This window comes from Lagopus muta, chromosome 1 (genome assembly GCF_023343835.1).
Source record: "Lagopus muta isolate bLagMut1 chromosome 1, bLagMut1 primary, whole genome shotgun sequence".
NCBI classification, from domain to species: domain Eukaryota; kingdom Metazoa; phylum Chordata; class Aves; order Galliformes; family Phasianidae; genus Lagopus; species Lagopus muta.
In genome coordinates, this window is record NC_064433.1 from 53,758,763 (window position 1) to 53,779,770 (window position 21,008).

Genomic DNA, 21,008 nt, shown 5'->3' on the forward strand with positions numbered 1-21,008 from the left:
CTGTGAATAATAATGTCATTTTCCACTTTTGAATAGCAACGCTTATTTTTTCTTCTTTTGAAAAATCAGCATTGTTCAAACAGATACAAACACATCCACCATAAAACAAGATTTCATTCTCCTCAGTTAACACTCATATGGAATTATTTCACAGGTTTTGTAACAAAATCTCTTAATTCCATATGCAGAAGCAAACAACGCTCTAAACCCATGTAACTCCTTAAGAGAGAGGGTGCTGCCCGTGTGATGCTGCCTTCCTCAGCCAATGCCCATCTCTCACAGAATGCTTCGTCTTTATGCCAGGCTGAAAGTCATGAATGCTCTGGACTGTACTAAGCTGGTGATTCCTTATATGACCTATAAAATGCCAAAAACAAACAAACAAAAAAAAAAAAACAAAATAAAAACACCAACCCCCTCCTCTCCCCCACCATGCTGTGAAGTTTCATTAAAGTTCTAAACTGCTTTACTGGTCTGCTTTCTGTAAACAAGTTGGTTATTAATAGATATGACTGAAAACGCATGTTGAATTGCACATACTGAAAAGAACAGTCTCACCCTTTTTGGGTGTCTGTACTCAATTTTATGCTTGTTGACTAGGACTTCAATTAACAAGGCCTGGGAGTTTAGACATTTTGGTCTTTAGGGTCTGTAGAGGGGGAAAAATGCCTCTTACTAACAACAACATCCTGACAGTCCTTTAAAGACGAGTTATAAAAGAAAGACTGGAAAAGATCAAGTCAGGATCAACCACAAGTATTGACAGTAGGGCAGGAGCCAAATCCCCTACCTGATGTAGCTGAGATCAAAATCAGTGCATTGATTTGCCCAACTGAGGATGTGGTTTTCCCATTCTCAGCACACCACAGCATTCCTCTCTTCCAGCTCTGCCTGTGCTGTGAAAAAAATCATGTATCAGCATAGCAAAGTACCACAAAGCGGTATTTAAGTGAGCTTTGAGAGCCCCGTGTTTCAGCAGCCACTCTGGTACAGCCAAGCCAGTGGAGCACCCTGCCCAGGCTGGGAAGCAAGGAAGTAACTTAGAGGGAGCTTGAGCATTTCTGCATGGCACACTGTTGTGACATACAGTATTGCTTATATGAGAGGTAAAGAAGGGGAGCAGATCAGGTGAATAACGTGCCAAACTTCCACACTATGCAAAGTTCAAATTAGATTTTGTTTAAAACATAACAACAAAGATCTTCAAGGGCAAGATATGTCTCTTTGTCTCTATGCCCTTGAGCATTAAGCCAAAAATTTCTACATTTCCACCCACCACAGGAAGGGACAAATGCTACCAAATGATTCTGTCTGTGTGATTTAAGGCTCACTAGCAAGCATAAGAAATCAAGTGGGCAGAAGCTGCTGAAATTTAATACCGTTCTCTACATATCTGAAGTGTGCACAGAATTCCTTCCAGCAGCTGTTGGCGGCTGCCTGACCTGGAGCTGTCCTATTAGCAGGGCAGCCAGACCAGCTGTGAGCACTGTGTGGGTTTGGGCTGCCCACAACATGACATGGACATAAAATTATTACAGAGCATCCAGAGGGCTGCAAAGAGAGCGAAGGGTCTGGAAGTCAAGACACGTGAGGAGCGGCTGAGGGCCCTGCTTTGCTCAACCCAGAGCAGAGGAGCTGAGGGGAGGCCTGATGGCGGCTGCAGCTCCTCGCAGGGAACAGAAGGGCAGCGCTGAGCTCTGCTCTGTGTGACAGCGACAGGGCTGAGGGAACGGCATGGAGCTGTCAGGGGAGGGCAGCTGGGGGTTAGGGACAGGGTCTGCACCAGAGGGTGGTGGGCATGGAACAGAACGCCCAGGGCTGTGGGCATGGTCCCAAGATAACAGAGTTCTAGAGTGCATTTGGATACCAGTCTCAGACACAGGGTTAAGCTTTTGGGTGGTGCTGCGTGAAGCCAGGGGTTGGACTCCATGATCCTTATTGTCCCATTCAACTCGGGATGTTCTGTGATTCCATAAGGCAGGGCCAGCTGGGGAGCATCCCTTCATCCATAAAGTGAGGCAGCAGCAAGTGCAGTAGATAACTGAGCTTGTGGCTGCCAAAACTAATCATCCTCCAGAGACAATTACTATAATCCCTCTGTGTCCACAGTGGTCGATGTAGCAGCCAGGGCAGACGCAGGAGGACTTCCCCACAGCTGTGCACAGATGCTTGTGGCTGGAAGTCAGAGTGGATAATGCCATCTTTGCACGCCAACACCATGGGATCAACGTGCAGCGCGGCTGGAGGAAAACAGAAGGCTCTTTAGCAACAGTACAAACCCACTCTGCAACATGTGCTGTGTCACCATGGCTCCAAGACGGAAACAGATGATCTTGCACATAAGCTGCAGGGCTAACAACAACTTGTGGGGAAAGGAAATCTTTGCAAACTGAAACGCTTCACTCAAAAATGTTTCATTGTACACTTCTAATAAGTATAAAATTTCTGCATTGTAGAGACGCAGGAAAAGATGCCACTTCCATTTGTTCAACAATTCAAAAGACGTTGGGAAGCTACTGAATTTAATTTCGGCATGATTTACGCAGGATTATTTTAAGTTCATCCCTTATTACTTCAGGCTGCTTGTTGAGAAGATGAAGATACGCTGTTGGCTCAGTTAAGGCTGCTGAAAGGCAATGCCCCAGTGCTGACCCTGACAGGATGTGATGTCCCAGCTCTCAGAACAAGACTGAGAAAGTGAAGGCCCTATAATCACATACGTATAAAAATAACAATACAAAATATTTTGGAAAATGATTATGAAAATATTGAGTACACAGAAGGATGATTCCTCTTTATTCATATGGCCACAGAATATCCTGAACTGGAAGGGACCCATAAGGATTATCCACACAAGACTTCCTAAAAATCAGACCGTATCTCTGAAAGAGGTGTGCAGTCACTTCTTGAATGCCAGCAAGCTCAGTGCTATGACTGCTTCCCTGAATATCATGGGCTTGGAGGAGAGGTTGGGGTTGTTGCCTTTCCAAGTTTTCTGTGTGATTTAAGGACATCCTGTGCCATAAGCACAGCGAGAGGTGATCAATCTATTAACCCCTCACCCTGCTTGCATACAATTGATGTTTTTCAATACAGTCATATTTTGAGGCACACCCAGTGGTAGTGAGTTCCCCTTAGTTACGTGTCATGCCAAAAACCAACAAAAAAAAACAATCTTCACAACCTTCCATGGTTTTTGTTGAAGCCAGCAGCTTCCTGACAGCTTCTTTAACCATAGCTCTTGCATGGTGCTCGTCTGCCTTTCCCACAGGCTGTATGGGTTTGGGACTGGTGAAAACGCGCTTTAGGAGAATTCCCCAAGACAAGTCTGACTCTGTAATAAGCTTGCAAAGAAACAAAGGGAGAAATGAGAGCAGCAGATAAAAGCTAAAGTAAATCTGTACCAGCAGCGAGTTTTAAGGCACTGCAGGATAGACATGTAAGTCACCTCTGTTCCTCCCAATACCAGAAAATATCATTTTCCTAGTGCATTGCTTTTCTTCTGTCTTGTTTGTCGGAGGCTGCATGTCTAAAGCAGAGACACCACTTTAAGGTGTTTTATGGCAACTTCCCCACCTGCTCTCTTTTCAGGCCGCTTTGATTTCCACTATGACTTTCCCTTCAAAGGTACTTCACAGCACACCCTGATGATGGCTCAGCACATGTGCCCCCAGCACAGGGAGGGCTCCAGCTCCTGCTCTGACACACGTTCTTCATTAGCTTCCCAAGTTGAAAGGCACAGATGCACCCTGACACATTTCCCAGCTTCCTTCCCAACACTCAACCCTAACAACTGCACTTTAATTGGCCCAGGGCACTGAAATGAGCCCAATAGCTGCCCGAGCACAGAGCTCAGAGACATTTTCCACTGCTTTCTTTTAACTTCTACAGAGAAATAAACAGTTTGGTACCTATCTGTGAGGCTCTTTCAAACAATACCTTGAACAGCATTAACCATGCTGCTGCTTTGTTTCCTCCCTGGTGCTGCAGTAAGAATTATGCAGAGTGCTCCTAAAGGCCCCTCAGGACAGCACAAATGCAACGTGCTCTCTATCTGACTTCAACTACTAAAAGGTAACCTCGAAGAATCTTATTTCAGCTCTAAACGGGCAATAAGCAGCACTTTCAATATGACCAGTGCAAGTTTAACAGCTTAATACAACACAAGCTATTAGCTTAAGGCTGTTATTTTTAGCAGCTGTACAGCTAAGGGAGAAATTGTGCCAGTAGAGCCAAGGAAAGTGCAAACAAGGACAGTGTGAGCTCCTCTGCAGCCATCTGCCAGCCAGGTGTTGACCTGCAGTGCCCTTGTACACACCGCTGTCTCAGCCTGCCTGGATGGGAAGTTACCAGTTGTGTGTTTTTATTTTGGGATATGCTGATGGTATTGGGACAAGAAACCTCCTTGCAGGAAATGGTTACACTAAAACACCTAACAGCTTTTGCTTACAGCACAGTTTTTCTTTCTGGGATCATCTTTCCATTACACAGTGACCTCAATGTGCCACCAAAGGAAAAATTTGCTTGGAGACACCTCAAGTCACCTCATGCCACACCTCATAACTGTAGGAATACGGTGGAACAGGAACCCCACAGCAAGACAAGCAACTTGGTCAAACCCAAGAGGACATCACTGCATTGTTTGCCTCGTGTTACGCTGCATGGCAGAAGTGCACTTCTCATTGTGCTGGTATTGCCTCATAGTCCTTTATTTAACCATGCTAAAAACCTCAGAGTTTCAATTTAAATTAAAAAGTATGAACAAAAACTTCTTGAATTATCAGTCACTGCATAATAACACACATTACCCCAGTGACATGGCTCTTGACAAAGAACAGGTACATGTGGGTGCAGTATTGCAAAGTCACGCTCATACATGTCTTTACTCCCTACACACCAGGATCTGACATTCTTACAGACATGTATAAAAATTAATGCTATCCATGGGCTTTGAAGTGAAGAACTAAATTGTGGAACAGCTCAGGAACCCAGACCTCTGTTTTTTCAGAAGCTATAAGCACACAGCAAACACTGGTAGAGTTGGTCCCAATTTATTCCTTCTTTTTAATTATGTTCTTCTGATATATTTAGCTCACAAAAAAACCCCACACATGGAATAGCTCCATATCCTGTTTTCAGAGAAATATCTACCTGCAGAATTCAAAAGGCTGAAAGAAATCACAGCTTTATCAAGGTGCCCCCTTCTGGCCTATTAAAAAAGCTATTGTGCCACCACCTGCTTTCTTTGCCTGGAAGTCATCAAAATGAGAACCTGTTTGTGCAAACATTCAATCTATTTAATAAACTGGCCAGAGAAAGAACACCACAAACTGTCCTTTTGATACATACAGAACTCATTTTAAAAATCCTTCAGTTATGACTTCATAAAAATAACTTAAAGCAGTATTCTAGTAAGAAAACCATGAGTTTGTTACTGGCTAGAAACACAGGCAACGAGGTGTCCTGCCTGGAGGGATTTTCACACCACAGTGAACTCCAAAGAACCATGTAATTAAAGTAACCTGAACATTCCTGCTAAAACAGAGAGAATGAAAAACCAGATCAAAAAGCACAGACATTTCCATTACAAAGAGGGTTTTACCTCTTTCTGATAAATATGTATGCAGTTTATCCGCAGAGGAGGAACATTCAAGAAAGTAACCTTGCTCGTTATTTTTCATAGAAATCCTGTTTCAAAAGTATTGATTTCTTAATCAAATACATTACAAAACATTCACAGAACTAAATATATCTTGTAGGCCTTGTCTACACAGAAGAATTTTCACTATTTTTTTTCAGAGATTGAGTGGGTGGTGGTTTGCTTTTCTCTTCTTTTTTCTGTTGCTTGGTTTTGACTCGATCACCCCATCAGTGTGAAGGAAGCCTCAATATCACTGCGTGCAAAGCGGCCAGTTCAGACCTGAAAGCGTGCAGTATGCCACTGCACACCTGAAGAGGAAGAATTTATCCAAATTGAATAAAGCTGTGCCATGCTTTTGAGATATAATTCAATCCAAATTGGAATTCTGTCAGTTTCAAACTGGATTATTTATAATCATGTAAATAGCAAGATAAAGCTATAGAGGTCACTTCTGTGTTATGTGCAAGGTTGTTACTATCAGAAAAAACAAAAACAAAAAAAAAACCCAAAACTTTCTGTATAACAAGGCCTTAATAAAAACTATTTTCTTTCTCATTAGTAATATTTCCAGAAATAAGTATCTCTAAAATAAACAGTCATAGCAGTCTGCTCGGAAGCAAAGAGTCATTATCATAGAAGCACTATTTTTTTCTTTCCAGTGATACCTCCTTCCTCATAACCAAACACGCAGAGAATATCCCCAACGTTGGCATGCAAAAGTCACTGGTAAAAATGCACGCTCGTAAGGAGAATTTGCAACTGCAGTGTTATAATTCAGTACACAGACGTCTGAACTTGCGGTGACATTCTTGAGTTAGGATGGTCCTTTGTTCAAGTAGCAAACTACAGAGGAAAAAAAAAATAAAGTTGTTGTTCAGCTGTGCCAGCAGTTCTTCCATCACTGCCCACCAGACAACGCAGGGTTCAGGCTGTGATTTCATGAAAGCACATATGAAATGCCCTGCTAAGCATCAGCTGGATTGTCAATGTGCCCATTGCATTGTTGATTGCCAGTCAATCACCACTGGTGGCTAAGTCCCATTCTGTTCTTCCCCTTGGGACTGTGGAGTGCTCTCTCTGAAACATAAACATTTCTGCAGTCATCTGATGATGACTTCTTTCAAAATCTTTCTTCTGAGTTGTGCAAGTCAGCCATAGCGATGAAAGTCAGTCTCTGGCAATAACAGGAATGGGGTCTTTAACCTCAGCAACCAGACTGAAGTGTACTTTCACCAGAACGCTTGGTGATGGCCAGAGTGGTAAATACCTTGATAGAAGGAAAAAAAAGACAACATTTAGTATGGCCAGAATGAATCTTCTCTTCTAGAAGATTAACATAGGCATAATGTTTAAAACCACAGCCATTTCTTGTAATAAAATAACAATGAAAGACATGCATCTAAAATCCTTGCTACTAAACAGCACACACATACAAATACCCTTTGTTCTCCACATTTGCCTTATGCCAGTGAAGCAAGTCTCATTGCTTTACAGCCCCTTGTCTTCCTGCTGCTAAGTTTCAGAGTAGAAAAGGGCTCAGCAATAATACTCTCCAGTTTGTACACCTACTGTCTTTATTTCCCAAAGCTGACTTCTTTGTTGGCAAATCAAAGCTAACCTAAGGCTATAGCATTTGAAGAGAGCATAAGTTCTGCCTCTGTATCTTTCCAGATATTATGGAAACGTGGAGCTGATTGCTGATGTAGGTATTAAGTTTGTGTTTTGTACTCCCTGGACCATGCTAAGAAACACCTTGTAAATCTAGTTTGATAAAGTAAAATATTTAGTGCTTTCAAATCACATTAAAGAAAACAACATGTTCAAAAGTAATTATTGTAAAAACTAAATGGTGTCAAAATTGAAAAGGAAACATTCTACAAAACTGTTTAAGATTAGGACTTTACTGCGCAAATAATTGCATTGTTTTGCATAGATGCGTTAGAGAAAGGAAAAAAGGGAAACAAGATCCACTTCCATCTCAATGATTCAAAGTTGCAATAACTAGCTATCATTGAAGCCATCTCTCTGGAAGAATAAACTTAGCACAGAATAAAGAATATACATATTTCTTTTATGCAAATAACACTGAAGTATCTGAAGATAACAGGTATCAGAAAGCTCTACAGTCTTGCAAGTAGAAGCTCTGGTGCATTAAGTCTGCCAGAGCACATCAGAAAACATTAATAAATGATATACCTCCGCTTTCTACAAGCATAAGAACATTATGCATAAATCAGGAAGATATGGCAAAAGAACAGAAACAGATTTAAACCATGGTGCATGGCTTGAGATGGGGTTTCTAACTCTTAGTTCTGATCCACAGATTGACAATGTATGGGTACCTTCATTTGTTGTTACTTGAAAGACAAAAAACAGAGAGTGCAAATTGATCTGTTTTGTTTCTGGCTCAGCTGCAAGCTCTGTGTCTGCTAGCCAGCTCCAGTGGCTGCAGGGACCCTCAGCTTCCCAGCTCCAGTAAGCCAGCTGAGAGTCATTCAGTAATCATTGGAAATGTAAGTTTTTGACAGAACATACCATTTATGCAAGTGAAGACAACTCTGTAGATCCCATAACTGGGAAACAGTCATTAGCAAACTCACAGAATTGTCCCTGTTTTCAGAAGACACTTTCTTCATCACAGATGCTCAGTACATGCCTGTATTTCAAGCTGTGCAGTACAGTCCAAGGTGAGAGGTAACTCTGTAAGGCTGAGGACTTACCAATCTGTGTTTGCAGTTATTTGTACTTTGCCTTACAAGAAATTTTATTCAGAATTGGGCTTTCTGCTGAACAAAATGCTGCTCAAATAAGGGAAGTGAAATCTGGTTCTAATTTGTAAACAGTGAGAAATGGAATCTTCAGTCTAATAGCCTTTTTCAAGCTGAGTAATACTGTATTTCACGTGAGGCTCTTTGAGCAGACAGTACTAATGCCAGCAAAGATGTCAGCATTTGATCCTGCAACACTGTGCCTTTACTGCTCAGATCAGACTTCACTTTCTTTAGCCTTTTTATAGATGTATGATAAACAGAATGCTGTTATCCATTACCCCCTTCAGCCAGATATGCACAGTTCTGACAAATTCCCAACAAACTTAAAGCATGTTTTTCTTAATCAAAGAGTACCATCTTGCACTTCGATTTTTGTTTACTGCATCAGAGATTAAATTAAGTAACAGGCATAAAAAAGCCTTCTGAAGATGGGCACTAAAAATGATCACTGTTCCCTGGAGCTTTTAAATAGTGTATTTCTCCTAAGCCAATTTCTCCATTCCCCACTCAAACAAATATGATTATCCGAAATTACCTCCCTAAATTATACCTAATCATCATTCTATTCAGTTTCAGTTTTAGCAGCTCAGATGTCCAGAATAAATTATGACTATAATCTTCTCTTCACACTGCATATGCTAATATCCTACTCAAGTTCACAGGTTTGAATGCCTCACTCAAAGTTCCCCCTCTACAAGGCCCCTGATAAGAACGCAATGCCTCTCTTCAAGGGCTTCCAAGAACACCAATAGATAATATCACAGGGGGAAAAAAAAGAATCTGTACTGCAGATGCTTTGGAGATGATTCAGATTGCTTGCAGTCAGAATTAAAGGTGCTCATATTGTATTGCTTATATCACAAAACAAGAGAATTGGACTTGTTTTCTACAGATCTGTACCTCAATGCCCTCTCTTACACTCTATAGCTAAAATATGCAGGTAAAACCAAATTCTGTACAGTGACCTACAAAGGTCGTATGCAGTTACCTGAGATTGCCAACTAAAATAAGAGGTCCTAAAACTACTAAAATCAGTGCAGTATCACTGATTTACATGTGTGAGGAGCTGTGCCCCACCCAACAGAGAAAATTCAGTTATTCATTGAAGAGAAACAGCCAGCCAAACACAAGAAGTGGGTACTTCACTTCAAAAATGAAGTGCCACAGGGCAAAGCAGAGGTCTTCAAAAGAACAGAATTGAACAGAAAAGCTGCCATGCAGCTGGTGCCCCCATTCCACAACAGCAGTTTGTGAGCCTAGTTTCAGTATACATATCCAGAAAAATTAACTCTGACAACCATCTCAGTGGAAACAGGATTTGAAGCCTTCAAAAACGGATGAGTGGGACGAAGATTCATTACTCCCCAGCAGAGGGAGCACTGGGTTAGGGGAGACGATAAATATTTCATAAACAGAAAAAAAAAAAAGAAAAAAAAAGGACACATTAAACCTAAATGTGATATTTATAAATGTTAGAAACAGATTGTTTCCTGTCCTATCCTCCCTTCTACCTTCCTTAAATTCTGACTTCTTGAGTTAAATTCTGTTATTCAGGTTTCTAACACCTTATTCCAGAACGTTACCAAAACCAGGATACAAAGGGGCCTTCATATACAAACCTCTGCACAGACTGGATGAATTCCTATGGTGCTGTCCAACTGTTCTTTGGTCAATCCACATTTCATAGCTGCTGCAAAGCCTTGCGTGACTTCCCCAGCATTTGGACCGAGGACATGGAAACCAATTACTCTCTCCTAAATAACAAAGACCATCAAATGCAAGCAGAGTTATCTCCTTTTTCTGAATTTCTGCTGAGTTTTCTTACTCAGAGTACTTAATTTCATCAGTTGACAAAAGATACCACAAATCAACGAAGCCACACAAACATGAGCTACCCTAATCATTATCTTCAACAGAAGGGACAGTGGGAAAAATGTTGTCTACTCTCTGAAAAGAATAAGATTACATCAAGAATCTGCTTCTCCTTCAACTGTAAAATATGCCAAACTGTGCACATATTCTTACTGAACATTCAAAGGAACAAGCTGTGCTGACTTGACTTGCTTTTCTTAAAGAAAGTTTCCCCCAGCAAAAGCTAACTGCTGTGAACTTTGGTGATTTCAGGGCATTAATTGGATTTTATTGAGCACTGACCCAGCCCAGCTGGGAACTGAAGTTATCTGCTCCTCCTGCTAAGAATCATATATGAGGGAGTGTGGATACTCAGAACAACAAAAGATTTTTTTTTTTTGACTTTCAGTAAGCCTGAGGACAGAGTATCAAACAAGGTTCATACAAACAATAACAGCTATAATTAGGGAATAACAAAATTTGAATTATCCTCATTCTTCCCTTAAAAAAAAAAAAACTATATATATATACACATGTATGCATATATACATATATATATATATATATGTATATGTATATATGTAAAAATAAAACCACAAAAATTAAGTGGAGATAACTAGTTTGTACCATAAATTCAAATATTTCCTGAACAAAATTTTCATCCAGGATAACTTTCAACTCCATCTCCAGATGGAGTTTCCGTTTTTCAGAACAAGAAACAGAAACAATTGATGAAACACTTTAAATCACCATTAAGTCTTCCTATTTTCTTAAGTAACTTGGAGTAGGAACATACGCATGGGTATTAAAATAGCATCCACCCCAGTACAAACTCCTCCAGTAAAAGGAGATGAGCAAAACCAGACAGGTTTGCAGACTTTACAAAATTATGACATAATGCTTAGGAAAACTCCAGAAAGATCAGTTTGTATCTGCTGATAAAAGAAAACAGGTAAAATAGATCCAAAACTTTATTAGGGCTAACATATTTATAATATTAGCTTATTATTGCAATCAGAATTTGGTTTATGTTTTAGCAGGTGCTGAATGTTTTCTTAACCAGAAAGTTTTACTTTCGTCCTACAATAATCCTGGCATAGCACTTTAAATGATATTTGTGTAGGCAAATGCAATAATTCTTGAAATGGAAGCATCTCAAGTGTTCTGTAGACACATGTGGATTTGCAGAGTTCACAAGATGTGATGCATTCTGAGTGACCTCAATTTCAGAGAGAAGAATCTCCCATAAAAGGAAATCCCAGTCTGGGGAAGAGAGAATAAGATGCCACTGATACGACTTCTAATACAATAATATTACGAGTTTACAGCTGTGGTATTAACAGTCCCCATGATGAACAAACAATTTCTGCTTTCCTTGGAAGGAAAGATACACTTACATTATCTTGAATATTGCAAATGATCTTTGCATAGCATTTGTTGTTGTCTCTGGATGGTACAGTCCATTCCAGTGGCCAGAAATGACTGTGGTACACCTGGAAACACAACAAAGATTAAGAAGAAGTTCCCTAATTACACAGCAGAGAGCATGATCTTCCAAAAGCTGCCAGTTTACCTTAAATTTACACTGTCTGCCACCAAAGGGAGCACCTTACTACTGACTGCCATTGCAGCAGACTTTGGAGGGCAAGGCACTTTCGGAAATCATTCATATAATACTTTCAACAACTGAGATGCAATGTGTGGATGAACCATTTCCTAGCAGCTCCTCATTGGCAGTCAGCCATGTACACAGAATTTGGAAAACATGAACTCAGGGTGAGAGTCCTTCCCCAGTACCCCCCATCCAGTATCACTGGACAGATGATTTATTGCCTTATTAGGCTACTCATCCACCTGGATAGGATACATCTCACAAAATAACAACAGTGTTTTGAGACAGTTCTACCCCAAAATCCTGTTTTAACTTCAACTTCAAGTTGAAGTGCACTCATATGCTTATTTCCCCAAATAATGCTCCTCAAGTGATCTTCACAGGGCGTAAACGAAGTTCAGATTATTGTCTGACTCCCTTTTCTTAAGCTTTTTGCAACGTGGTCTCTTTGGCATATTGTAAGAACAGCTTGATGCACTAGTTTCTAATTTCATTCAACAGCAATGCCAGTGAATGAAAAGGGATTACTCAAGTGAGTAAAATACCTGCTTAGATAGCCAACCAGGGACAGTGACGTCACAACACTGGGAACATAAAGTCAAAACCAAGAAAGCAAGAAAGTCTCTTCTCTGGCACTAACTTCATACTAACCTTTGATTCACCCTGAAGCACTTGCAGAATTCTTTTTTTTCCTTTGAAGACAAATATGCCAGCTATGAGCTCTATGTGCCAAAGACAGAGCATATTTGGAACCAGAACCATCTGAACTGGGAACTGTCTATAACATCCTCGGGAACTGCTAAGACAGAAGTACACCTCCTTCTGCCCTTACATCAGAACACAGAATGCTGTTTGAATCAACTCTTCCATTATTTCAAATTACAAATTGGGAACTTAGAATCCAAATGAAATTAAGGCATTTACCTCAATGTTTTCTTCCCCAAACTTCTGTATTGCATTCTCTTCAGAATATCCACATGCTCCATACTCTAAAGGAGTGAACACTGTGGTGGGAACATTCACATAGTCACACTGTGTGGTATTCAGAATAAAATAAAAAACATACAATGTTAGTAATAAAAACAGCATTTTGGGTAAAAATTCAGCAGTTGAAAGACAGGAAGAAAACTTGGATTATTATTCTACCCTGAAAGTTGTTTTTAATTATTGTTTTAAATCATGCTGTCCCCCACTCAGAAGTCTGTGTTGTCCCCTACTTAGAAGTGCTAACCAGACCATGAACAGGAAATCTGTTTAAAGCCATACTGACATTGATATGCATAGATTAAGAAGTAAGAGAACATCAAGTGTCCTGCTTTAAAGCATATCAGATCACAGGTGACACTGGAAATAAAAAGCAAACTGTTCAGCTGCTTCCACAAAACACTCTGTTTTTAACAAATGATGATACAAAGACGTTCACCATCCAATAACTATCATCTTCTTCTTCAGTCACAACCTAGATGTCAAAGAACCAAAGACATGAACTACAACCATTTGAATGGACAGCAAGAACTAAAGCTTTGCCTCAACACATACCATGAGTCAAATCTCCCTGACTTCATGGGAGCTTTAGAGTGTTCCCTGTTCAGAATGGTTCTCCTAACTTAACATGTTAAGATGCTGTATTTGTATAGACATCTACCTATGTATGCATTTTTAGGTGCATCACTGCAAATTTATATTGCAAATTCTACCATTTACACAGAATCACACACAGAGTGGCTGAGCTTAGAAGGGTCCTCCAGAAATGATCTAGTCCAAATCCCTGCTCAGAGCTCAACCAGCTACAGCTTGCTGTGTCTACTTGCTTTGGAATATCTCTAAGCATCCAGACTCTGCAGCCTCACTAGGCAAACTCCTTAGATCTGACGACCCCCACAGCAAAAAAAAGTTTTTTCTTATGCATAAGTGGAATTTTCCTGTGTTTCAGTTTGTTCCTATTGCCTCTTGTCCTTGCACTTTATACCACTGAAAGGAGTCTGGCTCCATCTACAAGTCTCTCTACCATCAAGTACCTACACATACTGATAAAGCCTCCCAAGCGATACCATATAGAGGGTACAAAAAGCTCCAGCTATCCAGGTGCCTGGGTATCCAAGTTCCTGCACCTGGGCTGGGCAATCCTAAGCACAAATACAGGTTGGGTGGAGAATGGCTTGAAAACAGCCCTGAGGAGAAGGATTTGGGAATGCCAGTTGATGAAAGACTCAACATGAGCTGGCAATGTGCACCTGCAGCCCAGAAGGCCAACTGTACCCCGGGTTGCAGTAAGTAGGTCAAGGAAGGGAATTCTGCATCGCTATTCTGCTCTTGTGAGACCCCACCTGGAGTCCAGTTCTGGAGCCCCCAACACAAGGGCTTTGACCTGTTGGAGCAGGTCCAGAGGAGGGCCATGAAGATGATCAGGGTGCTGGAGCACCTCCCCAAAAGGAACAGGCTGACAGAGCGGGGACTCTTCAGCCTACGGAAGAGAAGGCACAGGGAGGGACAGTATAGTGGCTATCCAGTACCTGAAGAGGGCCTACAGGAAAGCTGGGGAGGGACTTTTTATAAGGGCATGCAGCAACAGGACAAGGGGAAATGGCTTTAAACTGGAAGAGGGCAGATGAAATCTAGATATCTGTAAGAAATTCTTTGTTGGGAGGGTGGTGAGACACTGGAACAGGTTGCCCAGTGAGGCTGTGGATGCCCTCTTGCTGGAAGCATTCAAGGCCAGGCTGCGTGGTGCTTTAAGCAACCTGGCCTAGAGGGAGGTGTCCGTGCCTACAGCTGGAGGCTGGAACTAGATATGTTAACAGTTTCTTCTAACCCAGGATTCCACCTAAGTAGTTATTCATTTACTGGATTAATTCAAAGTGATGATGCCTTCTTTAGTAGCACAACTATCTCACAGGGCGTGAAAATCTTTATCTGGCATAAAATGTAAATTAAGACGTAAGTGTAATATTGCAATAAGAGAAAATTCTGGCTCCAGCTACAGTTTTCTTAAACATTGCCTGACTGATGTAATAACATCAGCCACAATGATTCAGGATTCTGCTACTCTGATACCTATCAACCTTAAATAAACAACTCATTCAAGCTCTAAATCTGGCTGATAACAGAACCTGATATAACTACTGCAAACTGTACAAGAGAAAAATCTTTACATTTATGACCTATGGTTATGAGGGAGACACAAACATCCACGTAAATAGACCTTCAATAACATTTCTTAAAAGGCATTCTCCTTTCCTCCTATTTACACATTACATATAAGGTGTAAATAAGTACTCATGTTACTCCTATTTGGACTAGCATAATTTGATGGAAATATACTACTGCACTAACATGAGATGTAAACACTTTTTTCATAGACTCAGCTTCATGCATTGACTTATTGGCAGGTTTGATCTTTATGTTGGTACTGAATTTGTAGCAGAACTATGTACGACATAGAAAACAGGAGGAAAAAAATACTAGAGCAAATAACACCGAAAATTCAGAGCATCACATCTGCTTAGAAGCAGAGCAACGACAAAATGTTGTAGCAGTTGGTTACTTACCTTGATGGTCGACCCAGCGTAGAGCCTTCGAACTAACAGTCTCCCCGCCTGGATTGCCACTGGTGTGAGTTCCAGCCTGTCCTGCAGTATATCTCCAATAGCATAAATATATGGCACGTTTGTTTGCTCCATGTCATCGACAGGTATTTTTCCTGTTCTACAGTTTGCATTAACAAGAACAAAAGATGTAAGTATTCTGCTGTGAAGACTCTAGTAGTAAATAATATTGCAAGAGCGGAGCCCTCTAGCTTTAAAAAATAAGCATATATTTGAAATATGAGGGAAAGAAGTCATATTCACAATCCTATAATTGTGGGCAAGAAGGTAAACTGCAAATTTTGGTCTCCATCAAAATTACAGAAATGTACACACCGGATAAGGAGGTAGCCCAGGAACTTGTGATTCACCTTATGAATCAGTTCTTCAGTGAGACATAACTGCTTTCCTCAACACACACACACCACTATCAGCTGAACTGCATGCTGGCAACCTTGAAGAATTACAGGAAGAGAATTTCCCACTCAAGCTACAGGGCAAAGGAATTTCTCCACCTCTGAAATTCCAGGTCAGTGGATGAATTATTTTCTAGACACTTAAACTTCAGAATTCTTTGCAGAGACAAGTCAAGTTGTTGTACACCCTACATAAGGGACAGCCAGCAAGCTTTTTAGCATTAAATGTACTGGGCTAATGGAAGTATTAAATTATTAATGTTTCCTACTCCATTAATGAGACAGTGTAGTAATCACTGCAGGAAACACATCCAGTAGGTAAACCAATCAGGCACAGAAACAATCACACAACTGATTGAAGGACCGGTTGTGATTTTTATATTAAAAACAACTTTATTTAGAAAAAGACTCTTTGTTACTCCATCACTCTTAGTAATAAATGTCTGAGTGTCTAATAAAGTTGTGTACTGCTCTCCAAGACAGCACGGGTCTGGCAAATTTTAGTAGACCAAAATTTTCACTTTAGAGCAATTAACACCTCTTCAGCAACATCAGTCAGTGCACTCATATATAAGCTGCCCTCTGCACTACTCTCCCACAGATAACCAAGTCAAGTTCATGGTCCTGCATATTTTAATTAAAAGGGAACACAGCCTAGGTCCTTCACATCTAGATGTTTTAAAGTTACCAATAGCGAAAATGCTACCCACAGCTCCACTCCCGAGTGCATCAGCCTCACTGCATTAAACCTGAAATTCTCTGCAGGAATTGGCAGCTGCTGTAAGTCAGGGAATAAACTTCTCCAAATGCTAAAACACATCACTAACTCTTGTTGAGAGTTTAAGAGTGCTTCTTTGGCCTTATATTAAGAAAATAAACGTATAGTAAACAAATGGCAGATCCTAGAAGGCCCATCACTGGAAGAAGCTGAGAGACTGGCTTGTGAACACAGACAGAATGCAACAGACACCTCTGAACTCAACATTTAGGAACTGAGATTTCAGTAAAAAAAAGAAAACACTTAGTACTACGTAGAAAATGCAGATATCTGCTACACTGTCTCCTATGCAAATGCACGCAAACAGGAAACAATTTTTTCCTCAAAGCATTTGAAAATGGATACGCTGCTGTCACCACACTAGTCAATAACTCAAGTTCAGCAGTCTGTGATGGAGACATTTCTCCTTACTTTTCATTGATTTTCACTCCAACTTTGTCCAAACCAATTTTTCTTGTACATGCATCTCTTCCAATTGCCAGCAACACCTGCAAAACAGAAATGCACACATTACTGATTTCCTAAAACTTCTGCTTGTTGCTATCTATTATTTTCATTATATGCTAAAGATCAGCAGTTAAGGCTCAGTAACATGAATATGAATACATTTGTTACTCATCATACATTCACTGAGCTCAGGACAGGCCATTCCATCACTGCAACCTATTGACATCACATTTCAGCTTTGGGATTAAATACAGCCAAATACCTTGGAGTTTGGAGAAATGCACAAAGAGCACTCTAAACAAGTGTGTTATTTGATTTCCTTGCATTTTCATACAGAATTGTCACATCATATTTCTACTAGAACAAGTGACATCAAAATGCTCTTCAAAGAAAGGGTTCTTTAAGAAGGAAATTCAAATGCTTAGGCAAATAGGAAGACAGTAAAGTCATCGTTGTTTTTAGCAATATGTATAATTCACTTACACAGGTTCTCAACCAATTCTGTGCCAAAGAATACTACCTGTTGAATATTATCTGTCTGAACATTTGTTCAGAATGCTAGACAGACCATTCTGAGTTCTTGCAAATACCAACAAACTTGGCTACCTTAACAAGCAAAACAAATTCTAGTGTTTACTATTGCACAGAAAAATGCTGCATGCTTTGCAGTCTTGGACAGCTGGCCAGGTAACTACACAATGACAACAGAACTGTGATGTAGGAGTCCAAGATCTGCTACAACTCTTTTAAATGACCAAACTGGGCAAACGTTCAGAGCTGAAGGTCTTCAGATCACACATAACTCATAGCTTCTAGAACGAGTGACAGCATGTCAGTGAAAGATACAGCAGCAATAAGAAATCAGAAGTAAAGAAAAGAGGACACTGCTTTGCAAAGTAAAAAAACAAAAACAAAACAACTTTCAGTACCACAGAGCAGGAAAAATAATAAAACATCTATGAACCAATACTGTTGTTATTGTTTAGCTTTCTCATAATATCAGCACTCAGAGACACTGACGCATATCCTTGTTATGGAATGAACTGATGCAGTATATAAGCAGATGAAGTCACTGGCACAGCGTATTTGCAGTCTAAAATCCCAAGTTGACAAATCCTGATTTTTATACAGTCCGTGTGTTCTCACAAGATTTACAAGTCTACAATTCTTTTTGTTTGTTTGTTTTTGGCTTTTAGAATCAAGGCCTAAGAAAATGAGTGGCGTGAGAGAGGTCATGGAAACATTCCATCAAACTTGAATAGGTCTGCACCATAATTTTGCTGCTTTAAGTGTGTATTAAAATTCCTTGCCTGACTTGCCATGGGGCATTAGTTGTTTTTCTGAAGATGCTGCATCAACAACAGATCTTCAGAAGACGACACCAGTTTGTTTAGCTCTTGTAAGGACAACTGCTTTATGTTAACTCCAAAAGAGCATGCTTCAGCTGCTGTGACAGCAATTGAAAATCATTACCTACAGTTTATGACAAATATTTCCCTTTGAAAAAAAATCCTTCATCTGTTTCCACACTATCAAGCTCTTCCAAACCCTGAGCTGAAAAACAGGTTTCAAAAGCACACAAGTGGTTCAGAAGGCACTCATGCTCCTGGATTCTTAGACTTTTCTCACATTAACTACATGCTGACTGTATGCAGCTAGCATATTGTAATAATTAAAATTACTTTTTAATAAAACTAACATACAGATATAAAGATCTCAGAACTCTTAACATTAAATAAAAATTATTCCAAGTTCTTTACATATTTAGACAGGACTCACAGTATTGTATTCCTCTTCAATTACTTGGTCATCCTTTGTGGACTTGGCTGTAACTTTCAGTCTTCCAGGAGTTCCTTCTTCAATCTGTTCAACCTATAACATTCAGGGAGAAAATAAAATAAAAAAAGGATTAGCTTCAAATCAAAATATGTAAATAAATGTGTATTTGTCTTCAATATCTTATGATTGAAAGTGAGCGTTTAACCATGACCTAAAGTTCAAACATATGTTCTAAAGATATTTTCATCATTCTCTAGATTTATGATTGTTACTTACATATTTAAACATTTTGTTTCATCTTTGTGGATTTACTATTTTAATGAACATAATAAGGACATGTTTCTGTTTATACATATGCAACTCCTACATATTAAAAAAAAAAAAAACAAAAAAGACTGATGCCACTGGCTCTTTCTTCCAAAGTAAATAATCAATCAAACAGTGAATGAAATTTGGAACTACATATGTGGGTTCTCTTTTGCCCTACTTAGTGTTCACTGAACTATGAGGAAGGAACCATACATCTTCAACTACAGCCCTTCGTTTACCCTTTCAGGAACAGCAAGGTTCTCAGTTGCTTTCTATGGCTTGCTGTAGATTGGATGTATAAGTATAAAACATGTAATGACCATTCTGAGAAAAGTTCAGTGCTTGCACCAAAGGGCAAAAAAAGAGTATTTTTGAACAACTGCCCTCGTTCCAATTTTATATTAAATATTCGGAGACAGAAAAAGCAAAATTTCTGATTACAATCCCCCCCCCCCATCCTTTATTTTCTTTTATTTAAAAAAACCCTCAAACCTTCTGTGCCATCCCATCAACTTTAAAGGATCTCTCTATTGAACTGTTCCTATTCAAAGGTAGCAACATTAATAATAATTTTCAGTCCTCAAATGTCCTACTGAAGGCATCTTAATAAGCACAACATGCACAAGTTCAAAAACAATGTTTGAAAGAAATGAGATGACCTGATAAAAAGATATTTGGCAATTTAAGTTTAAGGTTATTCTTAGCTAGAAACGGGGCCACATATTTTATTCACGCAGAAATCAAAGACATGTAGTAAAGGAACGGCATATAACACAGACTGTTTTATGACTAGAGTAATGGACTCTATAGAGCGCATCTGGCTGGAGGAGACCATTGTAATTTACCTGAAATGACCTTCTGCTTGTAACGCCAACTTCTTCCTTCCCTTTCCCCCCAAAAACTTTACAAAAAGCTAAATCTGAAAAAATTAAAAACTAGCTAATCATCCTTGACCCTCTATGGGTCAGATCTATAGAGGAAACTGGCAAGAGCACTTCCTAAACTACTCTTGATAGGTGTGGACTAAAAAACAAACACACAACAAAACCAGTCTTCACTCTACTTCATGCTTTCATTCCCAAAGCATTAAACTCAGTAACACGCTAGCTTAACACCAAGCAGCAAACTGCTTAATACATTACTGCCTAATTCATAATAATTAAACACTCATCATCATGAAAAAGCATTAAGAAAAATACAGTTAGGACCCTCTGAAGCCTGTGATAAGGCCACTGAATATCAGAAAAGCTCCAGAGCTTAACTAATCTACTTTACAACTTGAATTTGCTTATATATACATACACCTAACTAATTGCATGAGTATCCCTATGGAATTCAAAGACAATTAGGCACATATCTAAGGCCTCTGCCACATAAAGGATAAAGATGGGTATTTCAGACCTTTCTGTATAGCCCACTGATCCTGAGCATTGTAAGCAGTATTTGTTGGCTGAGAATTTGAGAACTGACAATGAAAAAATAGAATTATTTGTGATGCAGTAGCCATGATCTTACAAGGAACATGTATCTTCTTATGTAGCAGCCTGCAAGAAGTCTCACAGACTTCAGGAGAGCTGCTGGAATTTAAGCATATGTAGCATTTGCAGGATCAAGAGGAGCAGACATAACATTGTTAACGTAACATATACTAACCCATCTAATTCTCATAAAAACAACAAATTCTGGAATCTCAGACAATTCCAATACTAAGGCCAAACAGTACTTTTAAAATTACATAAGATTCATGAAATCAATCTATTTCAAACAATTAAAAAATAACCTGTGGTATTGATCCTACATCGTAGGTTGATCCTACGTTG

At 39.7% G+C, this 21,008-nt stretch overlaps 1 protein-coding gene across 3 annotated transcripts in view; it reads right to left on the reverse strand.

The window, feature by feature from the left end:
• Positions 1–4,688: 4,688 nt before the first annotated feature.
• Positions 4,689–21,008, reverse strand: part of TXNRD1 (thioredoxin reductase 1) — a 39,787-nt gene continuing 23,467 nt past the window's right edge. For all 3 annotated transcript variants that reach the window (XM_048952917.1, XM_048952923.1, XM_048952931.1), the window contains 7 exons: positions 18,880–18,972; positions 17,065–17,141; positions 15,424–15,580; positions 12,800–12,907; positions 11,661–11,756; positions 10,032–10,166; positions 4,689–6,908 (listed from right to left, as the gene is read on the reverse strand). In XM_048952917.1, coding sequence (XP_048808874.1) covers positions 6,846–6,908; positions 10,032–10,166; positions 11,661–11,756; positions 12,800–12,907; positions 15,424–15,580; positions 17,065–17,141; positions 18,880–18,972 — 729 coding nt within the window. In that variant the 3' untranslated portion in view covers positions 4,689–6,845. The remainder of the gene's footprint in view (positions 6,909–10,031; positions 10,167–11,660; positions 11,757–12,799; positions 12,908–15,423; positions 15,581–17,064; positions 17,142–18,879; positions 18,973–21,008) is intronic.